General features: G+C 41.5%; 1 protein-coding gene across 2 annotated transcripts in view; it reads left to right on the top strand.

Moving 5' to 3' along the window:
- adamts12 (ADAM metallopeptidase with thrombospondin type 1 motif 12) overlaps positions 1 to 26,134 on the top strand; it is a 340,375-nt gene extending 314,241 nt beyond the window's left edge. For both annotated transcript variants that reach the window (XM_031894766.1, XM_018090830.2), the window contains 3 exons: positions 1,034 to 1,193; positions 24,989 to 25,135; positions 25,831 to 26,134. In XM_031894766.1, coding sequence (XP_031750626.1) covers positions 1,034 to 1,193; positions 24,989 to 25,107 — 279 coding nt within the window. In that variant the 3' untranslated portion in view covers positions 25,108 to 25,135; positions 25,831 to 26,134. The remainder of the gene's footprint in view (positions 1 to 1,033; positions 1,194 to 24,988; positions 25,136 to 25,830) is intronic.
- Positions 26,135 to 26,420: the final 286 nt, after the last annotated feature.

Consider the following 26,420-nt stretch of genomic DNA (forward strand, 5'->3'; position numbering starts at 1 on the left):
TTTTGGCAGGAAAGAAAAGTAATGTGTATAAGGGTTAATTACTTGAGGGCTATTTTATGTAACACAATTTAAAAAGGCAAGAACAGGCCTTTCCAACACTTTGGATCTCCAACAATAGTGAGTTGTTGTAAACCCCTTGATTTAATTAGGAAGAAGATGGGATGTTCAGTAGGAAATCACATGGGAAATTCATGTTTGCTGGAGAGATAAAGGCTCATTAAAGAATGCAATACAATAAGCAATTTTTTTTACCCACAATGCCAAATTTCCCAGAAATACAGCCAGTGTCGGACTGGCCCACCAGGATACCAGGAAAACTCCTGGCGGGCCCAGGTGTCAGTGGGCCCTCCTGCTCCTGACTATTTGGCCTTTTCCATGGTCATTCCTTAATTCTGAATGGGAACAAAGAGGAGCAATAGATGGAAGAATAGATGCTAGCATGTAAAGAAAAGAGACTATGAGAATAAAGAGATTGGGTGAGGAAAGGGGGAAAAATAGTTTGGAAAGCGGCCTAGGGTCTATGGTTTTCTGGTGGGCCCCAGGGTCCCAGTCCGACACTAAATACAGCACAATAGTGAATGCTTGCTCATAGTGTCCATTGCAGCTTGCATGCAGTGCACCAATTGGATACAAATCAGCTTTGGTTTTGGCAAATTGCAGCAAGTTTCAATAGTGTTCAAATGGCCTAATTTACCACGAGTCAGTTGTGGCTATTGGTGCAACCAACACGGGGAACCTTGGGCCAATGTGCACATTTGCACCAGAACAGGCGGAAGGGACAAACTGGTGTCCCCCATAACAGCAAAGCAGCGTGTATGGGCACAAGTACCTCATTCACTGAAAAGCTTAAGGGATGAGGAACCCACAGAAATGGAGCGGAGGAATGCTATATAAATATCAATCATAAATCAATATCCTAAAGGAATGTGACATTTAAAGAACTGTACATTCATAAGTCTCAGGGAAATGTTCTTTGAAGAATGACAGTTGTGAAAAAGAACATACATTGAAAGGAAAAATGTTGTTTTTGCAGTGTTCTGTTCCGTGTGGAGGTGGAACCCAGAGAAGAACCGTTGAATGTATAAACACACACAATAACAGCACGGTACATCAAGATCTCTGCCAAAGAACAGAGGCCAAACCTCGACAAACTCAGGAATGCAATCAGCCGGAGTGCCAGAGAAACGCAGAAGGTAGGGGGAAAGTCCTTGGCTCCAAGCGTGGCCTTTACTACTTCTCTGTATATAAAGTGCCATGTTGATATTGACAGTGTCCTCCACATAGTATTACTGAAGAGAAAAATGTTAGAAGTTTCAAGTTTTATTGTCATATACAAATAACAATGAAGCATCATTACTGTAATGACATTTCTTTTTGACCCATGTTCCTCCCAACTTTACATAGACAAAAAAAAAAAAAATACAAATATTAAATATAATAAAAGTGAGCAATAAAGGTACAAGTATTTACAATAAAAAATGCAAAAAATGCATGAAATATTTGAAATTGTGCAGTGAGGAATGAATTTAATATAAACATATTTGTATGAATTTAATATTTACTTTTTTACGTTATCCGGAAACCCGTTATCCAAAAAGTTCTGAATTATGGGAAGGCCGTCTCCCATTGACTTTATTATAAGCAAATAATTCTAATTTTTAAAAATGGAAACCCCCAGGTCCCCGAGCATTCTGGATAATGGGTCCCATACCTGCACTGAATTCTTCTCCTAAAAGGCAACTAAAACTTAGTAAAGGCTTAGACTACATATATATATATATACGTTAACTTTTAGTATGTTATAGAATGTCCTATTGCTGGCAACTTTTTTATTTGGTCTGTTAGTTTTATAGTGTATTAAGTATTTGCTTTCATCTTCAACCACTTTCCAGCTTTCAAATGGGGATCACTGTAAACCAAAAAACTATTGCTCTGTGAGGTTACAATTTTATTGTTACCTTTTATTACTTATCATCCTATTTAGACCCTCTGCTATTCTTATATCACTCTCTTCAAACCACTGCCTGGTTACTAGGGTAAATAAGACCTTAGAAACCAGAGAGAGGCTGAAATTCCAACTGGAGGACCAAGTGGAGCTCCAACTGCAAAGCGGCTCAAAATATCAAAGCCTACAATATACTAAAAGTTTATTTAATGGTGAACTACCCCTTTAAATCCCTTATTGCCAGCCTAGTGGCATAGAAAAAATAACAGTGAAGAGTCCAACATCTAGAACAGGGATCCCCAACATTTTTTACTCATAAGCTACACCTTTGCCACACAAGCATGAAAAAAGTTCTTTGGTAGCCCCATGTGGCCTGCTGGCCTGCCAAAGGTTCTGCTTGGAGTAAAACTGGTGTCTCTGGGCTTCGAAAACTTGTCTCCAAGCCAGAAATGTAAAATGGCACCTACATTGAAGCCACTGTGAGCAACACCCAAGGGGTTGGTGAGGAACACTAATCTAGAATATTTCCACCATATTCCATCTCATGTTTGCCTCCTTTCCTGTGGCCTATGGCACTACACATACTTACTGAGCCCATTGAAATGGTCAGTGTTTGAACCTTAACAAACTCGAAGATCAATTACGTTTATTAGGTGCAAGAATTCTTTTTAGAAGTGCCCACATTAAATGCTTTGGTGCATAAGGTGCACTCAGTACAAACCTCTAGCATTTACTGGGCGACCTGTGTGTGTTGTGCCTATAGGCACGTGACGTTGCACCAACTGATTCAGGTGTAATTGAAGACTATGTACTACCCATACGCCATGCCTACTGCCACATGTACAAGTAGTTTTCCATGCAACTTGCTAAAAAGTGAATACATAGTTCAGCATTTGATTCTTAGCGCATCATTTGTTTGCATTGTTTATGAGCTATTAGAGCTCATCAAGCAGGATAAACCTCTACCTGAAACTATGGTAACTAGGGTAACCTCTACCTGAAACTATGGTTACTAGGGTAACCTCTACCTGAAACTATGGTTACTAGGGTAACCTCTTCCTGAAACTATGGTTACTAGGGTAACCTCTACCTGAAACTATGGTAACTAGGGTAACCTCCACCTGAAACTATGGTAACTAGGGTAACCTCTACCTGAAACTATGGTAACTAGGGTAACCTCCACCTGAAACTGTGGTTACTAGGGTAACCTCTACCTGAAACTATGGTTACTAGGGTAACCTCTACCTGAAACTATGGTTACTAGGGTAACCTCTACCTGAAACTATGGTAACTAGGGTAACCTCTACCTGAAACTATGGTAACTAGGGTAACCTCTACCTGAAACTATGGTAACTAGGGTAACCTCTACCTGAAACTATGGTAACTAGGGTAACCTCTACCTGAAACTATGGATAGTAGGGTAACCTCTACCTGAAACTATGGTAACTAGGTAACCTCTACCTGAAACTATGGATAGTAGGGTAACCTCTACCTGAAACTATGGTAACTAGGGTAACCTCTACCTGCAACTATGGTAACTAGGGTAACCTCTACCTGAAACTAGGTAACTAGGGTAACCTCTACCTGAAATTATGGTAACTAGGGTAACCTCCACCTGAAACTAGGTAACAGCTGTTTTGTAAATGCAGATGAACAGAAGTCAGTGCAATCCATAGTGCGCATTTTAAAGGAAAACTATACCTTAGGAATAAATATTAAACCAACAGATCGTTTATATCATATTAAGTGGCCTATTAAAGAATCTCACCAAACTGGAATATATATATCAGTAAATATTGCCCTTTTACATCCTTTCCCTTGAGCCGCCATTTAGTGATGGGCTGTGTGCTCCCTCAGAGATCAGCTGACAGGAAATAATGCAGCTCTAACTGTAACAGGAAGTAGTGTGGGAGTAAAAGGCAGAACTCTGCCCATTCATTGGCTGATGGGGCCCAGCATGTATGTGTGCCTTGGCTTGTTTGTGTGCACTGTGAATCTCAAAATGGCAGTTTTCTATTTAGGATTACCCAATGGCACATACTACTAAAAAAGTATATTTATATGAAAATGGTTTATTTAGATGAAGCAGGGTTTTACATATAAGCTGTGTATACAATATATTTTTATAGAGACCTACATTGTTTGGGGGTATAGTTTCCTTTAACTGATTTCTAATTAAACAGGTCATTGTGTGTATGTTACAGTGACAAAGCCAGTCATTTATATGGGGCACACAAACTGCATCTTCTTCTCAGCAGGGTTCCTGTGGCACTTAGATGATATTGTACTTTTGCTGCAATGTAGGGAATCCCCTAATCTATAGAAACATTAAAATAAGAAGATTAGATGATCTCGTTACACTAGAGAATAATTAAAATTAGCTCTGTTCATGTTCCTGAGAGTCTTTGGTATTTTATTGAAGGTTATCTACAAGTTTCATGTACTGTATCTGTCATTTATTTTCCTTTCTGTTACACTATTGGTGCAATTAAACATTCCATGGGAGTGAATGTGATAACAAGAATACTTCCGGGTCTAGTAACTCATAGCAACCAGTCAGCAGGCAGCATTTGCTGGTCCGCTGTTTGAAAACAAATATCTGATTGGAAGTTGTTGGTTACTAGGAGTGATGAGCAAATCTGTCCCGTTTCTCTTTGCCGAAAAATTTGCGAATCTTTCAAAAGAAAAATTGTTGCCATGACAATTCTTTTGGTGCGCGACTATTCTTTTGACGCCCGCGACAATTCTCTTGACACATGACTATTCTTTTGACGCCTGCATGAATTTTTGTTGACGCGTGACTATTCTTTTGACGGCCGCGACAATTCTTTTGATGCGTGACTATTCTTGTAAGGATCTTACCCGACTAAAGGGTCAGCGTGTTCAGGTCCTTCAGCAGTGTGGCGCTCCAGTAACACGCATGCGCACAAATAGTCGCGGCAGCGTGCGCAAGAATAGTCACAGTGCTGTGCGCGCGAATAGTCGCAATGCTGTGCTTGTGAATAGTTGCAATGTTGTGCACGCGAATAGTCGCAATGTTGTGCGCGTGAATAGTCGCGGTGGCGTAACACGTGCATGCGCATGTTTTGGCTCATGCGCATTGCGCTTAAATCGTCGCTTTCCTAGTGTGTCACTGAGCTTTTCTGGTTATTGTTTTCTCGTATTGACCCGGCCAGTTCCTTGGCCCTGATACCTGCTGCCCGAACCGACCTCTGCCTGCCTGACCTGCCTTTGCCTATTGATTCTGTTACTATGGCCGGACTTACGGCACTCCTGCCACTTCTCCACTTAAACACAGGTCTGTACCTACTTCAGTCTCTGCTGTTTATAGTGGGAGGTGTAGGAGAGGTCTACCTCTACGTGTTCTTCTACCAAACTTCCTGACAATTCTTTTGACGCGGGCGACAATTTTTGGACGGCGAATGATACCACTGCAAATTTTTTCATCCATTTCACAAAACAATCCACCAATGGCAAAACGCAGACATTCTCCACGAATCCATGCCTGGCGAAACATTTCACCCACCACTAGTTACTAAACTTGAGCAGTCATTTACTTATTCCCTGCACACAAGTACAAGAGCAAAAAGCAACCACATAGACAGTGCCACAATGAGGTATTAATCTTGTATATTTCGTGTTTTAATAAAAAAAAAATACATGGATGCACATGTCTATGGCATTGCAACCGGTTTTAACTAGGTCACATCCAACCTTCATTTTTAATAAATGGGTCCCTTAGGGACTTATTTACAATCGTATGTTGTTATTCACCCCCCCCAAAAAAATGTAAAACTGGTTTAAAATCAACTGCATATCTTTTTTAAACGAAGGCAAAGATCTCTGGGTTCCCTTGTGGATACATTTGTATGTAATAGCTCAGTTCCATCTGTGCAGAGAATATACACAATTATTTTACACCAATGTGGCCTTGGCCAATATTCATTGTTAACTAGTGATGAGCAAATTTTTTCACCAGGCATGGATTCACAGCGAATTTCTTAATTTCGCCATTGGCAAATTGTTTTGTGTAACTTCCGCTAAAATTCGCCGCAGAAAAATTTGACCCAATTTATGGGACCGCAACTTTTTTTTATGCATGGCAGGCGTGGATTTGTAGCGAATTTCTGCATTTCGCCATTGGTAAATTTGTTGCCCCTCAAAAAAGGTCGTGGTCATATCAAATTGGATACAACCCAATTTGATGCGACCACAACTTTTTTTGACGCGCAACGAAGTTTCGCAAAACAATTCACCAGTGGCGAAATGCGTAAATTCGCTGTGAATGAGTGGTTAAAAAATCCGCTCATCACTAGTTAACAATGAATATTGGCCAAGGCCAGATTGGTGTAAAATAAAAGATGCGGGCGACAAAAAAGTTGGATGACAAACGCGTTTCGCTAAACGGGACAGATTTGCTCATCACTATTGTTAAGAAATGAAGGGGCAGCTATAGCAACAGTCAGACTGGGAATATTATAGATTTCCTGCAGGGTTTCCAGTAATATGATGATTTTAGGAAGTTTTGATCTCTCAAAGCAGCTGTTGTATTAAGTCAATTGAATCCATTTGTCAGAATTCATACCTAATATTGTCTGAGCCTTCCAGGGATTCCATATCTCAGACCAAACGAATGATTTATCTGGGATGATAAATGCCTGTACAGCCAAGGGTTTTTTTCGTTGATTCTTATTTCTCTTCCATTATCGAACATCAATCTTGATTCATATTGATGGAATGAAAGCAAAGAGGTGATTGATCAGTTCAGAAGGATTTATTGGACTCATCGGAAGTTGTGGAATCATTCTTCTTCTGACTGATATCGTTATGTACAGTAGTAAACCCAATAACCATTATAAATGAATGAAAATCAATTATATTTTTACCTATGATTGTTTTTTCAGAATAAAATAGTTTTAAATTAAGTTTCTATTAATGTGAAACATATTCTGGGTGTTCTATTCAGCGCCGGATTTCTAAATGATGCGCCCCGAGGCTGCCCCCATTCGGCGCCCCCTACCGCCCCCACCCGCCGTGCGAGCGCGCATGCGCAAACCACCTCCTCCTCCCCTGCCTCCGCGCTAACGTGCATGCGCCACAGTTAAAACTCCCATACGGAGCAGTGGGGAGAGGTCCCCATTGCTCCGTATGGGAGCAAAATTTTTAAATTTGCGTGCGGCGGGGCGGCATGCCGCCCCTATGTTTATGCCGCCCTAGGCCCGGGCCTTTGTGGCCTCGCCACAAATCCGGGCCTGGTTCTATTGGGATGCTGCTCAGTGCCCGACTACACGATAAGGGAATTGTATTGTATTATTATTATTATTAACATTTATTTATAAAGCGCCAACATATTCCGTAGCGCTGTACAATAAGTGGGTATTGTATGTTTGGAACTGTGCTTGGGGCTTCACGTGGGGTTCTCAGTTTATAGCTGTAGAAATGTTTTCATTCTTTCCCCAAAGAGCTGGAGGAATGATACAGCTGATTGTTTGTGGCTTTCCATATAATAGAAACAAAATGTATTATTTGTATATGATTCTCGGAAGAAAAATGGTTATGAATAATGCACTATATTCATTATTACAAATATATGTTGTTAAACCATAATACTACTTTATATCTCAAAAATAACATAAAGCTACTTATTGTCTAACTCATTTATATTCTGTGGGGTTTTAGTGCTCACTGCAGTTTAACAGGAGTTTTAACACCTATTCCAATCTGCCCATGTATCACCACATCTTAACTATCAGATGTTTGTATAAACAGGGGCAAAAATTGGTCCCCTATGTGATCCCCTTTCCTGCATGATGTATTCTCATAATTAATTGTGTTTTGTATTAAGATTGTCATCCATCATTAATGGTGGCAATAATGGAGGCTCTGTTTTTTGTTCCTGGTTTTTGACACCAAAAATACGCCATCTAAAACCTATTGAGACCATGTAGAAGTCAATGGCAAATGTCCCTTTTACAGCTGGAAGGTCTTTTTTTTCTTTGTGGTTTTAGAAGTTTTTTTGGGGGGGTTTACGCACTTTTACACGACAATGAGAAAAGGTTGCAGTTCATGTGCGGCAAACCAGAAAAGTTGCGGTTTTTGTGCTTTGCATTTCTGCACTTTTTTCCCCTTTCTTTTTTCCATTCATGCTTTCTCAATTCAAATTTTTTTCATAGAAATGAATTTATTCCTTGTTTAAGAAAACTAAAAAATCACGAAAATAGAATGTTAGTATGGGCATCCCCATTATTATGCTTGGTTTTTTTTTGCCATATTTTTTGCATTGAAGTCCATGGATGTTTTTTCTTATGTCAAATCCATTGTAGTCAGTGGGCTTTTTTTCTTGTGTTTTTGTTCCAGATGCATTGACGTTAATGGGTTTTTTTCACAAATAATTCTCACAATTTTTTAAGTAAAAAAAACACAATTTTCTGTTTTCAAACAAAACACATGGCAAAAATGTTCACCACTCACCGAAAAACTTTGCTCATCTCTAATGAATGGGTCTCTTTGCTGAAAATGCTTTTCCTGTGATCAACTTCCCTGTCTCTACAAGTACTGAGCAGAATCCCTACGCTAAAGGTGCCCATACACGCTAAGATCCACTCACTTGGTGAGGTCACCAAGCAAGTAGATCTTCTCCCAATATCCCAACCTACGAGTGGGTGATATCAGGCTAATTAACGACGGGTATAGGCGTCCATCGGTTTGGGGGCCGCATCAACGAGCCGATGCGGTCCCTGATCCGACTAATTTTTAAAACTGCCCGATTTCAAAAATGTCGGTCGGGCAGGCCTGTCATTAGTGCCCATACATGGGCCAATAAGCTGCTGAATTGGTCTAAGGGACCCATATTGGCAGCTACAATCAGCCCGTGTATGGGGGCCTTAAGTCTGAAATCAGTCTGTAGTTGGATCTGAACAGCAAATGACTGATAGGATATTGTATACAAATAAAAAAAAGTTTGGGATCAAAGTTTGGTTTTCTTCCTAGGATTCCTTCTACTTTTTGGACAAATGAGAAGAGGGTGACTTTAAAAAGGGTAGCCTCCTAGCCCAAAAATATAGGGTTCCTGATTGAAACCTGATTGAGTCTTAGTTAAATTATCGATTAAACAAGAATAGAAAATCCCATTGGTCAAGGAGCATATTGGGTAATTCTCTCCTAACAGGTCTACACTGTGGATCATTGTGCCACCTAGTGACCTTGCCAAACAAAAGGATTTCCCCAGGTATGGGCGGCTCAACTCTTATTGAAAGGTTAATCTCTAAATGTATATTAAATCGGTTGGTACCAAATCTAAGTCCATAACAGATTTAAAAATGAAAACTGATTAGAAAGGAACTCAATGCTTTATTGGCGAGACACCCGGGAAATCATTAAATCAATTAATCAAACATAGGAGCAGGGTCTGATCCAATAGAACCCTTTAGTATCTCCTGGGGCTTGTGGTAGATTTATCCTTATTCAAGTCATTTTCTAACCATTCAGGAAAGGCTTGAATGTTCTCCTGTTATCGACTTACTGTGAATGGTTTCTCATTTAAACAGAAGGAAATATCATTCTAATGCTCAGCATTTCCATTGCCGCCATTACTTATGTAAGAACACTCTGTCAGCCCCATATCGATAGCCTCGTACAACTGCACACTCAGCAATGGTTTCACAGCTTTCAAAATTACCTTTCATTTTTAGATATTTTCTTTTTATGAGTGATTCAAAGAAACAAATTAGATTTTTTCCCCCATTGTCTGTGGGACAATTTATTTTCTCATAATGTGATTGTATCCCTGGCAGCTAATATCACTGTCTAATTACACTTTCGTTTGCAATTTTATAAAAAGTCTCAGCTCTTTGTTTGTGACAGTGGTAATTGCTTTACGCCCCCATCTTTCCATCGTATTGTGTTCTGGGTCTGAAGGGCAGACATTTTCTAGCGCAGAAATGCAGATAATTAACTCTTGGCACTAACGAACTGGTTTCCGCATCACTTGCTAAGCAGTGTATAATTTCACATATGATGGCGGAATATACATACATATATATGGAAAACGTTGCGTTTACTCCGACTACCATTTTTTATTTTATATTAATTAGTGATGAGCGAATCTGTCCCATTGCGCTTTGGCAAATTTTTATGCGGCTACGCGTTTCGCGAAAGAATCCACCAATGGCGGCACGTGAAAATTCACTGTGAATCCATGCCTGGCGAATTATTTCGCCCATCACTAATATTAATTAATTAGCGATGAGTAGTGATGACTGAATCTGTCCCGTTTCGCTTTGCCGAAAATGACAAGACAATTTACGAAACGGCAAAAAATCTGCAAAACAACTTTTCTGTTGCCCATGTCTTTTTTTGTCACCGTCTTTTTTTATTGCACTTTTTTGGATGCACGACGAATGTTTTAACGGTGAAATTTTTGTGGAAGTTTCATGAAACAATTTGCCAATGGCGAAATGTGGAAATTCGCTGCGAATACTTAACCAACAGACAGTTTATATCATATTAAGTGGCCTATTAAAGAATCTCACCAAACTGGAATATATACAGTATATCAGTAAATCTTGCCCTTTTACATCCTTTCCCTTGAGCCGCCATTTAGTGATGGGCTGTGTGCTCCCTCAGAGATCAGCTGACAGGAAGTGATGCAGCTCTAACTGGAACAGGAAGTTGTGTGGGAGTGAAAGGCGGAACTCTGGCCATTCATTGGCTGATGGGGCCTAGCATGTATGTGTGCCTTGGCTTGTTTGTGTGCACTGTGAATCCTATGATCCCAGGGGGCGGCCCTTAGTACTTAAAATGGCAGTTTTCTATTTAGGATTACCCAATGGCACATACTACTAAAAAAAGTATATTGTTAAGAAAATAGTTTATTTAGATGATGCATGATGAATTGTTTGGGGGTATAATTTTCCTTTCAGTTCATTATTGTCCAGCATTTTCAGTTAATAGTAAAGTACAACATGTCACTAGCATTTCACTGTAACCTTAGCAATTGGATTGATTTTTTCATGTCAATATGGAACTTTAAAAGCAGCTTAGAACAGGTCCATCTATAACCACTTAAAGATTTAAACCCCTTTTTAAAGTAAATGATAAAAATATGTGATGATAAAAATCTAAGGGTAAGGAGAGCTGTACCGTTAGAGCCTGACAGGTACGTAGCAGTCCCGCGCGGCCTGGAGCTGTCACCGCGATGGAGCAGGATGAGCCAACAATCAATATGTCAGTTTTGTTGGACAGGTAGTACTGAAACATACGGCCCCACATTATCATTAATACCGCATGATAGACACTGTGTACATTCTGCAAGAAAGTGATAATTTAAAATAAAATTACCTTTCAAAAGGCATGTACAGCTGCTATTAGATCTGATGGTCAATGGGAAATGCTCTCTGCAAAACAATGTTTTCTGATGCACAGTCGGCATTTGTTCTCTCTGTTTCTTGGGGGAATTGATTCATTCTGGAATCTCAAACCCTTTTCTATTGGCTACTATAAGATATGCAAAGTTGTAGTTTAAAAGTAGTTTGAGGCTACCAGATTAGGGGGTTACAGTGGCCCATGTAGTGTCCAACTCTCTCTAAACTCATATCTCAGTTTATTTCATGTTTAGAACATGGAAGCAGCTATGGAAGGGGGTGGCACTTGGGCCTTGGCTGAATTGAAAGGCAGAAGGTCAGGGTAGTGCCCAGGGGCAGAAGACACAATAGCATCTAAAGTTAACTGTAACAATTGTCTTCCTCCTCCTCAGGGGCATGTCAAGCGGACCGGGTGCCCCAGGCAACCCGGTCGGCCACTCCCCCCCGAACGGAGCATCAAGGGGAGGTGCGATCCGATCAGTCATTGCCTCCAACGCTAATGGCAAGCGGCGGGGGCAATGACAAAGTAGCACAGACTAGGGGTAGGCAGGAGAGGCTCCTGTATGGTGCCCCCCAATCATTGCGCCCTAGGCAGTCGCCTCTTCTGCCTACCCCAAGTTCCGGCCCTGCTCCTCCTTCCAGCAGGTGCTGCTTTTCCCCATTGTATGTGGGCTAATTTAATTTCCGAACATGTGATTTTACACAGGAGCGTAGGGGGTTCTACACGGTGAGGACAGTGAGGTTGGGGAATGCCCTGATGGGTGACGTTGGGATGGCAGATTCTGTTAATGCCTTTAAGAAGGGCCTGGATGAGTTGTTGAACAAGGCTATTGGGATCTTAAGATCTACAGTTAGTTTATAGGTTATAGTATAAGAATGAAGTTAATAAATTAATGAGGCTTATTTGGAAGGGTTAAACTTGATGGGCTTTTGTCTAATTTCTAGGGATGCACCAAAACCATTTTTTCGGATTCGGCCGCACCCCCAAATCCATCGAACTAAATCCGAATTCTAATTAGCCTGTACTAATTGGGATCTGGAAGGGTTTAACCCTTCCAAATCCTAAAGGTGGCCATACACGGACCGATTTTTTACCTACAAACGACCGATTCCCGAACAATCCGATGCTATCGTTAAGTTATCGTATAGTTGGTGGTGTACGAACGATCGTCGGGCCACTAAACGAGCCGACATTATCGTCCCCAAAATCGATCGGCCAGGTTTAAAAATTTTGGTCGTTTAACGATAAAATCTGCCAGTTGGTGTGAGTGTCAGACATTTGTCTTTCAACGATTGTTCTCTGCGCATGTCACGATTGCCAGCAGCGGAAGTCAAAGACATTCGATCGTACGTAGATGTACGATCGTACGTATTTTACGATAATGATGCGACGAAATCTTTCCCGAATTATCGTTGCCCGTGGATGGCATATCGTATGGGAACTCGATCGCCATACGATCGTTTGTCGATATAATCGTTCATCGCACAACGAGCGAAATCGCCTCGTGTATGGCCACCTTAACTGGCATATGCTAATTAGGATTTGGTTCTGCCGGGACCGTGGATTCGGCTGAATCCAAACCCTGCCGAAAAAGGCAGAATACCGAACTATTTTCCTTACTATTTTCCCTATTTCCCTACTATTTTCAACCCAAATTAACTATGTAACTATGTAGCTATAGGTATTTTACTTTCCAACTTTCCATTTGTCCAGACTTGCCCAACATTGTAATGTAATAAATGCATGCCAATGTCCCATTAGATATGGGGATAACCATAAGGTAGAGAGTTCTTATTGCACTAAGCTTGTTGCTGATTTGTTGTTGGGGGAGTTAAAATCAGTTCTAAGTCTTCTGAACAAAATAATATGTAATATTAGTGTAAGAGGAGAGTAAGTGAATACGTCCCTGTTGGGGCATGTCATAGGCTGTATACAGTAACACAGAGCATTGTGCAACCTTCACAGGTATGTAATGGTACCGCTGATGGCTCCACGCACTGAGAAAAGCAATTTTCCTGCCTGGCTGCTCCCTGGTGGGAATTGACGGTGCAGCCTCAGTGACCCGAATGAGAAAAGTGCAAATTGACTTAAAACCAGCAAATATGATTTCACATTTCACAAAATGTGTCACAATATTGAAAGATAAGATAAACCCATGAAAGGGACACCATCATCTTTACACACAGACACAATATTCCCTTTAGGTTTAGGCAGCTTTTAACATCAGGAAGAAGTTATTCACATCTGAAATAAATGAAACTCCACTCAAACCGTTTGAAGAAGAAAGAACAATAATGACAAACGAGTGATCAGAATTCCATAGTAGCCGTTTGCCTTTGTGCGTTCAGCATTTCATTGTGAAGGCTTTATAGCCATTGTAAATACTGTAAAGTGATTGCTTGTTGCATGTCCCCTTATATCTAAGAGGTGCATAAATATGAGCTTCATTTTATTCCTATAGTGTTATCATTAGAGACACAAACAGGGTCCACTCCAAAGTATTTGTTGAATCATTTTGTGGTGCATTTCTCCCAGAAATATCTAACAATTCCATTTTTCTTTGGAGATGAAACCCTATGGAGGGTTCTGATCGGCAACACCATTGCAAAATGATGCAGAAATGCATATATGCCTTGCTTTTTCCTTGCAATAAGCTTGCCATGTTATATTATATGCACAGTAATAACTTGTAACTCCGTATTGGCATGGTCAACCAAAGATTGGAGAACTCAGACCAGCATTTATTTCTTTATTGTTTATATATTAAACTTGACAAACAAAATGAATGATTGCCCAATGGACACAACCTTCGATAATATAGATACCATGGAGCAGATGTACCCATGTGCAGTGCAAATCCAGATCACTGCTTGTGAAGAGATCCAAATCAGCAACAACCCCAGGGGTCACGAGTGCTGTTACATGAGGAGCACCACTTAGTGCTCTTGTACCCTCTTGTCACCCTCAGGCGATTGTAAATGACCCCAAATATTTACAGTATTAGTGAGCTAAAGGCAAACTGAAAATAACCGAGGAGCTCTTTTTAATGAGCTACATTTCTCTGCCATATCGATCCGTTGTCTCTACACTTCTGCAGAAGTTGCTTTGGGAGCGATAACTTCATTCTACTCCTCACTGGAGGAGAAGCTGCTCTTCAAAAGCTTAAAATCTCCAAGAATTGTGCTCTGACAGACTTGGCTACTATCTTTATATTGTTCACAGCCTCCCTCACTTCTCTAAGGTTTTTGGTCACATTTGGGATAAAAGCTTGACACTGCTCCAGACTCCCAGCACATCCACCGCTGGTACTAAGTGGAGGCCAAAGATGGTGACCCATGTGCTCCCCTCCCCTAATATATAAACTGATGATACAAATGAGTCAGAACATTCCTGGGCCAACTCGGAGACCTCCCTTCTACAGAGAAACGGTTACAGCTGGGTATATCCTGAACATTAGGAGTAATTTACCCCTTGAGTCCCCTACATAGGTTTGGATCATGAAACAAACAATTTTCATGCTTTTATTTTTTATCCATAAACCTAGAATAGCTACAGCACCCTAAAGCATACCAAGTATGTATGTTCATCAAAAACAAAATATATATTTATAATGATGGGGAGGAAGCTTGTTCTCTGCTACCCTAATTGATTTTTGAACTTAAGTCCTATAGTTCCTGCAAGGCAGTGACTTACTATATCCCGAGACTGTTACTCACATACCCAGCAGCACACAGTAGCAAGGACATACATACAAACAGCTTGTGGCCAATAGGAAATCAGATGCACAGCATGACAATCACACAGAAACATATTCTTGGACTTACCCTAGAAGGTAATTGACTCAGGCATGAAATCTGTTTAAATCTGTGTTTTTTTATAAAAGCTGTTTATTAGCATTTTTCCAGTTGCACATAGCATCTCTGCCCACTTTCCATGGATTATGGCATCATCTAATCTCTCATTCACAGCTGTCTCTATAATCCAAATCAAAGATAGTTCATGAATTCCAGTGTCATCATTTGCCATGTCAGGTACATTCAGCTTGTATTTATTATTAGTGTATACCACCTCATTCCTATACAGGTATGGGACCCAATATCCAGAAACCTGTTATCCAGAAAGCTCAGAATTATGGGAAGGCCGTCTCCCATCGAAAAATGTAAATTTGAAAAAATGATTCCCTTTATCTCTGTAATAATAAAACAGTACCTGTACTTGATCCCAACTAAGATATAATTACCCCTTATTGGGGCAGAACAGCCTTATTGGGTTTATTTAATGGTTAAATGATTCCCTTTTCTCTGTAATAATAAAACAGTACCTGTACTTGATCCCAACTAAGATATAATTACCCCTTATTGGGGGCAGAACAGCCCTATTGGGTTTATTTCATGGTTAAATGATTCCCTTTTCTCTGTAATAATAAAACAGTACCTGTACTTGATCCCAACTAAGATATAATTACCCCTTATTGGGGCAGAACAGCCCTATTGGGTTTATTTAATGGTTAAATGATTCCCTTTTCTCTGTATTAATAAAACAGTACCTGTACTTGATCCCAACTAAGATATAATTACCCCTTATTGGGGCAGAACAGCCCTATTGGGTTTATTTCATGTTTAAACAATTTTTTTGTGGATTTATGGTATGGAGATCTAAATTACAGAAAGAATCTTTATGCATGTGCATAACCCATACCTGTATTTATAAATGGGGTAAAGGATTGGATCCAGTCAGGGTAATGTTGCTCTGGCAAAGCACTGAATTTAGAAAAAATATTGAGATTTTTCTGAACATACTGTAATACTGAGTTCCAGTTTATTCCCAGTGGATAAAGAAACGATAATGCACAAATCAAGCATTGCAAGAATCTTGTTATTACATGATTACAAGGGAAAAGTAGTTGCAGTCCAAATATCCAGCCTGCCATATGCCTTAGATTTCATTCTGTACCCTATAAGGCTGTGCAGGGTCGGACTGGGCCGCCGGGACACCGGGAAAAATCCAGGTGGGCCCCGGCCCTAGTGGGCCCCAGCGGCCCAGTCCGACCTTTGCCGGCGCTCTCCGCTACTGACTGTTCCTCCCTGACGCGTTCAATTTATACGCGCTCGGGGAGGACGTCAGGCGGGGGCCCTTCAGGGGGGTTAGGGGGCCCCTGGGGGGGTTAGGGGACACGGCTGGGGCACCTGCAGGGCCCCTGGGGCGGGAGTCCCGGTGGGCCCTGCACCCCCAGTCCGACCCTGAGGCTGTGCATTACACACTGTTACATATCTTACATTCCCCCATCTTGCCCTAGCACACATCTCTCATTCCCCTATTCCTTGAGATGGTAACCTCTGAACTTGGTTTGAGATAATTCCTTTTTAAATTAGACCCATACAGGTCTAATGTTGGCCTAGTAGCTGCATAATTTGGGTCCCCGAGGATTGCTGACACAACCAGTATGGTCTCCATTCCAATCCAGATCATAATCTACTCTAAGAACCCAAAAAATAATATTTATCATGTCAAATCTAAGGCAATATTGTATCCCACTGAAATACAATATATCTAGATCAGGGATCCCCAACCTTTTTTACTCATGAGCCACACTCATGTACAAGTGTTGGGGAGCCACACAAACAATGTGTTGCGGTTGCCAAATAAGGGCTGTGATTGGCTATTTGGTAGCCCCATGTGGCCTGCAGGAGGCTCTGCTTGGAGTAAAACTGTGTCTCTGGGCTTCCAAAACTTGTCTCCAAGCCTGAAATGTAAAAATGGCACCTACTTTGAGGCCACTGGGAGCAACATCCTAGAGGTTGGTGAGCAACATATTGCCCGGAGCCACTGGTTGGGGATCACTGGTTCACGAGTCACTGGCCGGGGATCTAGATTGAATTTCTAAGATGTTTTAAGATGCTTGGCTCAGTAAAAATCTTTTGATGCATTTAAACCTCCTGTCTTATTGAATTACTTCTTTTCATGAAAGAGATACAAAGTGAGCTTGGCCATGCATTGTACTATATTCCATCCTATCGAGACACATCTAGGTCACGCAATGGCATTATTATTATTATCCCTTAATCATAAAGCAGCATGTTACACATGTTACTAGGGTCGTTGCCAGTAGTAGCAAATTCATCTGTCTATATGTTTCATGGGAGGACGACATGGCATCACTGTTTGCTCCAGGCTCATCTGTCAGCCTTACACAGATTAGATTTAGAAGTTTTGGTCTAAGTGGGAATGTCTTACACCTGAAAAGCTGAATGGCAAACATGGTTATTCATATACAGAGGGAAGAATGGGATCAATCATACTGTACTGTTGCTGTTCCAGAATGGAGGGCAAAGAGCTGCACCTTTCTATCAATACAGAACTGCCTGGAATGTGAACTGCGTGTGGATGGAAACGTTTTCTGCTGCCACTCTCTAAAAAATACTGTAAATCCAAGATGTGAGAGATGCAGAAAGTAGTCCCTGCCCCAGTGGAGCTTACAATCTAAGGTCCCTATCACATTCCCATCAGTCCCTGCCCCAGTGGAGCTTACAATCTAAGGTCCCTATCACATTCCCATCAGTCCCTGCCCCAGTGGAGCTTACAATCTAAGGTCCCTATCACATTCCCATCAGTCCCTGCCCCAGTGAGCTTACAATCTAAGGTCCCTATCACATTCCCATCAGTCCCTGCCCCAGTGAGCTTACAATCTAAGGTCCCTATCACATTCCCATCAGTCCCTGCCCCAGTGGAGCTTACAATCTAAGGTCCCTATCACATTCCCATCAGTCCCTGCCCCAGTGAGCTTACAATCTAAGGTCCCTATCACATTCCCATCAGTCCCTGCCCCAGTGAGCTTACAATCTAAGGTCCCTATCACATTCCCATCAGTCCCTGCCCCAGTGAGCTTACAATCTAAGGTCCCTATCACATTCCCATCAGTCCCTGCCCCAGTGAGCTTACAATCTAAGGTCCCTATCACATTCCCATCAGTCCCTGCCCCAGTGAGCTTACAATCTAAGGTCCCTATCACATTCCCATCAGTCCCTGCCCCAGTGAGCTTACAATCTAAGGTCCCTATCACATTCCCATCAGTCTCTGCCCTAGTGAGCTTACAATCTAAGGTCCTTATCACATTCCCATCAGTCCCTGTCCCAGTGAGCTTACAATCTAAGGTCCCTATCACATTCCCATCAGCCCCTGCCCCAGTGAGCTTACAATCTAAGGTCCCTTTCACATTCCCATCAGTCCCTGCCCCAGTGGAGCTTACAATCTAAGGTCCCTATCACATTCCCATCAGCCCCTGCCCCAGTGAGCTTACAATCTAAGGTCCCTATCACATTCCCATCAGTCCCTGCCCCAGTGAGCTTACAATCTAAAGTCCCTATCACATTCCCATCAGTCCCTGCCCCAGTGGAGCTTACAATCTAAGGTCCCTATCACATTCCCATCAGTCCCTGCCCCAGTGGAGCTTACAATCTAAGGTCCCTTTCACATTCCCATCAGTCCCTGCCCCAGTGGAGCTTACAATCTAAGGTCCCTTTCACATTCCCATCAGTCCCTGCCTCAGTGAAGCTTACAATCTAAGGTCCCTATCACATTCCCATCAGTCCCTGCCCCAGTGGAGCTTACAATCTAAGGTCCCTATCACATTCCCATCAGCCCCTGCCCCAGTGGAGCTTACAATCTAAGGTCCCTATCACATTCCCATCAGTCCCTGCCCCAGTGGAGCTTACAATCTAAGGTCCCTATCACATTCCCATCAGTCCCTGCCTCAGTGAAGCTTACAATCTAAGGTCCCTATCACATTCCCATCAGTCCCTGCCCCAGTGAAGCTTACAATCTAAGGCCCCTATCACATTCCCATCAGTCCGTCCCTGCCCCAGTGGAGCTTACAATCTAAGGTCCCTATCACATTCCCATCAGTCCCTGCCCCAGTGAAGCTTACAATCTAAGGCCCCTATCACATTCCCATCAGTCCGTCCCTGCCCCAGTGGAGCTTACAATCTAAGGTCCCTATCACATTCCCATCAGTCTCTGCCCTAGTGAGCTTACAATCTAAGGTCCTTATCACATTCCCATCAGTCCCTGTCCCAGTGAGCTTACAATCTAAGGTCCCTATCACATTCCCATCAGCCCCTGCCCCAGTGAGCTTACAATCTAAGGTCCCTTTCACATTCCCATCAGTCCCTGCCCCAGTGGAGCTTACAATCTAAGGTCCCTATCACATTCCCATCAGCCCCTGCCCCAGTGAGCTTACAATCTAAGGTCCCTATCACATTCCCATCAGTCCCTGCCCCAGTGAGCTTACAATCTAAAGTCCCTATCACATTCCCATCAGTCCCTGCCCCAGTGGAGCTTACAATCTAAGGTCCCTATCACATTCCCATCAGTCCCTGCCCCAGTGGAGCTTACAATCTAAGGTCCCTTTCACATTCCCATCAGTCCCTGCCCCAGTGGAGCTTACAATCTAAGGTCCCTTTCACATTCCCATCAGTCCCTGCCTCAGTGAAGCTTACAATCTAAGGTCCCTATCACATTCCCATCAGTCCCTGCCCCAGTGGAGCTTACAATCTAAGGTCCCTATCACATTCCCATCAGTCCCTGCCTCAGTGAAGCTTACAATCTAAGGTCCCTATCACATTCCCATCAGTCCCTGCCCCAGTGAAGCTTACAATCTAAGGCCCCTATCACATTCCCATCAGTCCGTCCCTGCCCCAGTGGAGCTTACAATCTAAGGTCCCTATCACATTCCCATCAGTCCCTGCCCCAGTGAAGCTTACAATCTAAGGCCCCTATCACATTCCCATCAGTCCGTCCCTGCCCCAGTGAGCTTACAATCTAAGGTCCCTATCACATTCCCATCAGTCCCTGCCTCAGTGAAGCTTACAATCTAAGGTCCCTATCACATTCCCATCAGCCCCTGCCCCAGTGAGCTTACAATCTAAGGTCCCTATCACATTCCCATCAGTCCCTGCCCCAGTGAGCTTACAATCTAAGGTCCCTATCACATTCCCATCAGTCCCTGCCCCAGTGAGCTTACAATCTAAGGTCCCTATCACATTCCCATCAGTCCCTGCCTCAGTGAAGCTTACAATCTAAGGTCCCTATCACATTCCCATCAGTCTCTGCCCCAGTGGAGCTTACAATCTAAGGTCCCTATCACATTCCCATCAGTCCCTGCCCCAGTGAGCTTACAATCTAAGGTCCCTATCACATTCCCATCAGTCCCTGCCCCAGTGAGCTTACAATCTAAGGTCCCTATCACATTCCCATCAGTCCCTGCCCCAGTGAGCTTACAATCTAAGGTCCCTATCACATTCCCATCAGTCCCTGCCTCAGTGAAGCTTACAATCTAAGGTCTCTATCACATTCCCATCAGTCTCTGCCCCAGTGGAGCTTACAATCTAAGGCCCCTATCACATTCCCATCAGTCCCTGCCCCAGTGAGCTTACAATCTAAGGTCCCTATCACATTCCCATCAGTCCCTGCCCCAGTGGAGCTTACAATCTAAGGTCCCTATCACATTCCCATCAGTCCCTGCCCCAGTGGAGCTTACAATCTAAGGTCCCTATCACATTCCCATCAGTCCCTGCCCCAGTGGAGCTTACAATCTAAGGCCCCTATCACATTCCCATCAGTCCCTGCCCCAGTGAGCTTACAATCTAAGGTCCCTATCACATTCCCATCAGTCCCTGCCCCAGTGAGCTTACAATCTAAGGTCCCTATCACATTCCCCTCAGTCCCTGCCCCAGTGAGCTTACAATCTAAGGTCCCTATCACATTCCCATCAGTCCCTGCCCCAGTGAGCTTACAATCTAAGGTCCCTATCACATTCCCATCAGTCCCTGTCCCAGTGGAGCTTACAATCTAAGGTCCCTATCACATTCCCATCAGTCCCTGCCCCAGTGAGCTTACAATCTAAGGTCCCTATCACATTCCCATCAGTCCCTGCCCCAGTGGAGCTTACAATCTAAGGTCCCTATCACATTCCCATCAGTCCCTGCCCCAGTGCAGTTTACAATCTAAGGTCCCTATCACATTCCCACCCGTCCCTGCTGCAGTGGAGCTTACAATCTAAGGTCCCTGTCACAGTCACAACACTAGTGTCAGTTATTTCAGGAGCCAATAAACCTGACTGTATGTTGCTGAAGCATGGGAGGAAACCAGAGTACCCAGAGGAAACCCATGCAAATATGGGGAGAACAGGGAATCCTGTAATCTTACCTAGGACCCTAGCCATTCTAACCATTGTGCCACTGCTGCCCCTTACATACTGTATCAGTCTCTTACATGATACCCCACATAATGGTGGGATGTTCATTTATAATTTGGTATCATTGCAATATAATTTGGCATTGGTAAATGGAATATACAGTATACTTCATTTATAGATGTGGGATTGTCTTATAATTATTGTCTCTTAATCAAAAAGGTATTATTGTTATTCAATACAAGGCAAGAATGTATCATAATTATCAGTGCTTAGTGATGGAAGTTGGATGAATCTTTTGCATTATAAAAAAATAATATAACCCCTTTTGTAAAATATAAGGATATTAAAAGTCACTTCTGAGTTCCATAACATGTTTAAATGCACTCGGGCAAATTTGCACCGGGGCAGATACCCATGGCAACCAATCAGGTATTTGCTTTCACTACTCAACCTGCAGCTGGATGGAAAAAAGACTAATCATTAACTGGTTGCTATAGTTACTGCCCAGGTGCAAATTTGCCCAGTCTTTATAAATGTTCCCTTGAGTCAGCCATATACTTCCTATCAAACCTATAACACCAGTGCTGCATGACCCACGTGGAAAAGATTGTATTATGATCAATGAACATTTTTTACAGTAACCCAACATACTACAAGTACAAAGAGTAATGGTTGGCCAATGTTGTATAACGCTCCCAAATTGACCTCCAGTGTATAAACTGGGACCAAAAAATTGGCCAATCATACACTGGGGCATCAATCAGGTCACATGGGGGGCAACGTAGATCTATAAAGAGAGGACTACATCAGATATATTGATTAGAGAGGTCTTTGGTTTGACTCCACACATAAGCCATCAGCTTAGTCTACAGGTGACAGTCAGTGGAGGTCTGTGTAGGACCAGCTTTAATGTCAAGCAAGGTGAGCGTTGCGCTAGAGCCGTCACTCATTAGAAGTGTTTACGTCAGACGCCAATGTAATAAATAAATAGAATCTCGTGTACCTCTGCAGCAATGCAAGTAAATGGCATTAGGTCTATATGTAGCAATGTGCCCAAGCTCATCCAATATTAAGTCACAAACACAAACTTCCAACTTAGCCGTTCCTGACTTAAATCAGGGATGACAAATTCTTAGCCTCCGGGTTCTAGAAGCCCAAGGAAGGGGTCATGGCTGCCTGACAGAGATAAGAAATTCTTCTTGAGCAGGTTGACCTCACGTGATTAGATCTTTATATATATTTGTGTCAGAAAGTGGTCACTCGTGAGTCCTTGTAATGGGGGAAATCAATGCAGTAAAGCATCTGTCTGGATTAATTATGTCTGTGATCCTTCTCCACTTGTACATGGAGTCGGTTTGTCATAAAAAAAGCCGTGGCCATCTCAAAGGAATTATATGTGCCTTATTTATAAGGGCTTTGAAGTTAATGGGATTGAACAGCTTCTATCTTCCTCTCTCGGTGATCTGAATTAGTGTGACTTTTACCCAACGCTTCTCCTTCCAGACAGTTATTATTACATGCGGGATTATTTTTCTCAGTGGCCCAATTCTCCTAACAATTCCAATTGATATCATATCTGTTTAAATGAATTACAGCAAGGTAGCCTCACAATAACACTGCCCCTCCCATCTTCTGCTTGTCTATTGTCTTTCCTATAATTTATTACAGCTATAAAATATACTGAGCAATTACTGAGCACTATAATGTCACTGTACAGGTATAGGATCCGATATCTGGAATCCCATTATCCAAAAAGCTCCAACTTACAGGAAGACCATCTCCCATAGAATCAAATTTTTAAAAATGATTTCCTTTTCTTCTGTAATAATAAAACAGTACCTGTACTTGATCCCAACTAAGATATAATTACCCCTTATTGGGGGCAGAACAGTCCTATTGGGTTTATTTAATGGTTAAATGATTCCCTTTTCTCTGTAATAATAAAACAGTACCTGTACTTGATCCCAACTAAGATATAATTACCCCTTATTGGGGGCAGAACAGCCCTATTGGGTTTATTTAATGGTTAAATGATTCCCTTTTCTCTGTAATAATAAAACAGTACCTGTACTTGATCCCAACTAAGATATAATTACCCCTTATTGGGGGCAGAACAGCCCTATTGGGTTTATTTCATGGTTAAATGATTCCCTTTTCTCTGTAATAATAAAACAGTACCTGTACTTGATCCCAACTAAGATATAATTACCCCTTATTGGGGGCAGAACAGCCCTATTGGGTTTATTTAATGGTTAAATGATTCCCTTTTCTCTGTAATAATAAAACAGTACCTGTACTTGATCCCAACTAAGATATAATTACCCCTTATTGGGGGCAGAACAGCCCTATTGGGTTTATTTCATGGTTAAATGATTCCCTTTTCTCTGTAATAATAAAACAGTACCTGTACTTGATCCCAACTAAGATATAATTACCCCTTATTGGGGGCAGAACAGCCCTATTGGGTTTATTTCATGGTTAAATGATTCCCTTTTCTCTGTAATAATAAAACAGTACCTGTACTTGATCCCAACTAAGATATAATTACCCCTTATTGGGGGCAGAACAGCCCTATTGGGTTTATTTCATGTTTAAATGATTCCCTTTTCTCTGTAATAATAAAACAGTACCTGTACTTGATCCCAACTAAGATATAATTACCCCTTATTGAAGGCAAAACTAGTTATGAGCAAAAATTTTTGCCAAGCATGGATTCGCCACAAAATTCTGTATTTCGCCAATGAATGATTTATAATTGAGGTTCTCACTATTTTTACATCAAAGCATTCAGACTACAGACTAAGATTGTATTGGAATCCCAATATTACTGCCAGATTTGGAACCCTAAAAATTATTCCTACTATTTCTGCCCTTAACGATCTCATAAACACATTTATTTAAAGAAACTTCTACCCTAGCATTTCTCCAAGTGCAACGGTCAATGGCACATCTGTTACTTTGCTGACTCCTGTTCTTCCCCTCTCCTTGTCTCTCATACCCTCTTCTTTATTGATCAGAGCCCTTTTTACCTCTTGTATCAATAATAATTGTGTGTCTGAATGTTCAATATACAGTATATCACTGTGAAATGTGTTGATGCTTATTAAATATATTCTTAGAAGGCAAAAAAGATCTTTAAAGGGCATTACTGGCACCACAGGAAGAAAGAAATATGTAACATTTTGTATAAATCGAAAGAGAAATTTCAAGAGGCAGTTGATGGTAGTAAAGGTTATAAAGAACCGGTCTTTATTCTTGGCACAAGAATTATGAAAAGCTCAAATATTTTTATATCAATTCTGTGGTGCTAAAAAGTAATTAGAACTCTATATAACCCCTAAAAACCCCAGATGTACTCACAGGCGCCCCAACTGCCATCCAATAAATTCATGGATCAGCGTGAAATGAGAACTTGGTGTGTTAAAGAAGGAACATTATCCATTGATCATGTGTAAACTATTCATTGTTTTGCTGTGTTTTATTCACAGACCCGGCTTGCAAACGGGACAAGATGTCGGTTAACTTCTGCCGAACTGTGAAATCTATTGGTAGATGCTCTGTGAAGAGTATCCAAACGCAGTGCTGCTTTACCTGCAGTCGGCTCTGAACTTTCTTTGAAGAGGAATAAAATACAGGTATGGGACCTGTTATCCAGGATGGTCGGGACCTGGGGTTTTCCGGATAAGGGGTCTTTCTGTAATTTGGATCACCTTAATTCTGCTAGAAAATCATTTAAATATTTAGTAACCCTGATAGGATTGTTCTGCCCCAATAAGGGGTAATTATATCTTAGTTGGGATCAAGTACAGGTACTGTTTTATTATTACAGAGAAAAGGGAATCATTTAACCATGAAATAAACCCAATAGGGCTGTTCTGCCCCCAATAAGGGGTAATTATATCTTAGTTGGGATCAAGTACAGGTACTGTTTTATTATTACAGAGAAAAGGGAATCATTTAACCATGAAATAAACCCAATAGGGCTGTTCTGCCCCAATAAGGGGTAATTATATCTTAGTTGGGATCAAGTACAGGTACTGTTTTATTATTACAGAGAAAAGGGAATCATTTAACCATTAAATAAACCCAATAGGGCTGTTCTGCCCCCAATAAGGGGTAATTATATCTAAGTTGGGATCAAGTACAGGTACTGTTTTATTATTACAGAGAAAAGGGAATCATTTAAACATGAAATAAACCCAATAGGGCTGTTCTGCCCCAATAAGGGGTAATTATATCTTAGTTGGGATCAAGTACAGGTACTGTTTTATTATTACAGAGAAAACGGAATCATTTCTTACATTTCAATGATAAATGTACTTTATTGCAGATGGACTCCATGTAATCTGGATAAAGGGTTTCTGTATAACGGATCCCATACCTGTAATAAAACAGCTCTCCCTATCAGAACTGGATTCTATGCCACCCTGGATATGTAAGGTGTATAAGGCTCTGGGCTCATTTTTGTGGACTTTTTTACGTGTGATATTCTGCCCGGATTTCACATGGAGGTTAGAGTTTTGGTGCTGTTTCTTATTGGGGTTTAATTCCAAGCAAAAAAGAAAACCATGACAATTATTCCGTGTATCACGGTTCGCATGTGAAAAACTAAACTGCAATGCAAATAATTTTAAACTAAAAAAAAAAAATGAATTAACGTTAATATTATTGTTTTGTGTAAGATTTTTAAAGGGGTTGTTCATCTTTGTAGGAGAGGACCAGAATAGAAACATAAGTGATACAAAGTAACAATAACATTGGAGCCTCACAGAGCAATAGTTTTTGGCTGCCGGGGGGGTCAGTGACCCCCATTTGAAAGTTGGAAAGAATGAGTTAGACCTATATAAAGAAGTTAATGCTAAATCTAGTAAATCTATATTTTTACATTGGATTAAAGAGGAACCTCCTGTATTGGTAGAT

The sequence above is a fragment of the Xenopus tropicalis genome, chromosome 1 (genome assembly GCF_000004195.4).
Source record: "Xenopus tropicalis strain Nigerian chromosome 1, UCB_Xtro_10.0, whole genome shotgun sequence".
NCBI classification, from domain to species: domain Eukaryota; kingdom Metazoa; phylum Chordata; class Amphibia; order Anura; family Pipidae; genus Xenopus; species Xenopus tropicalis.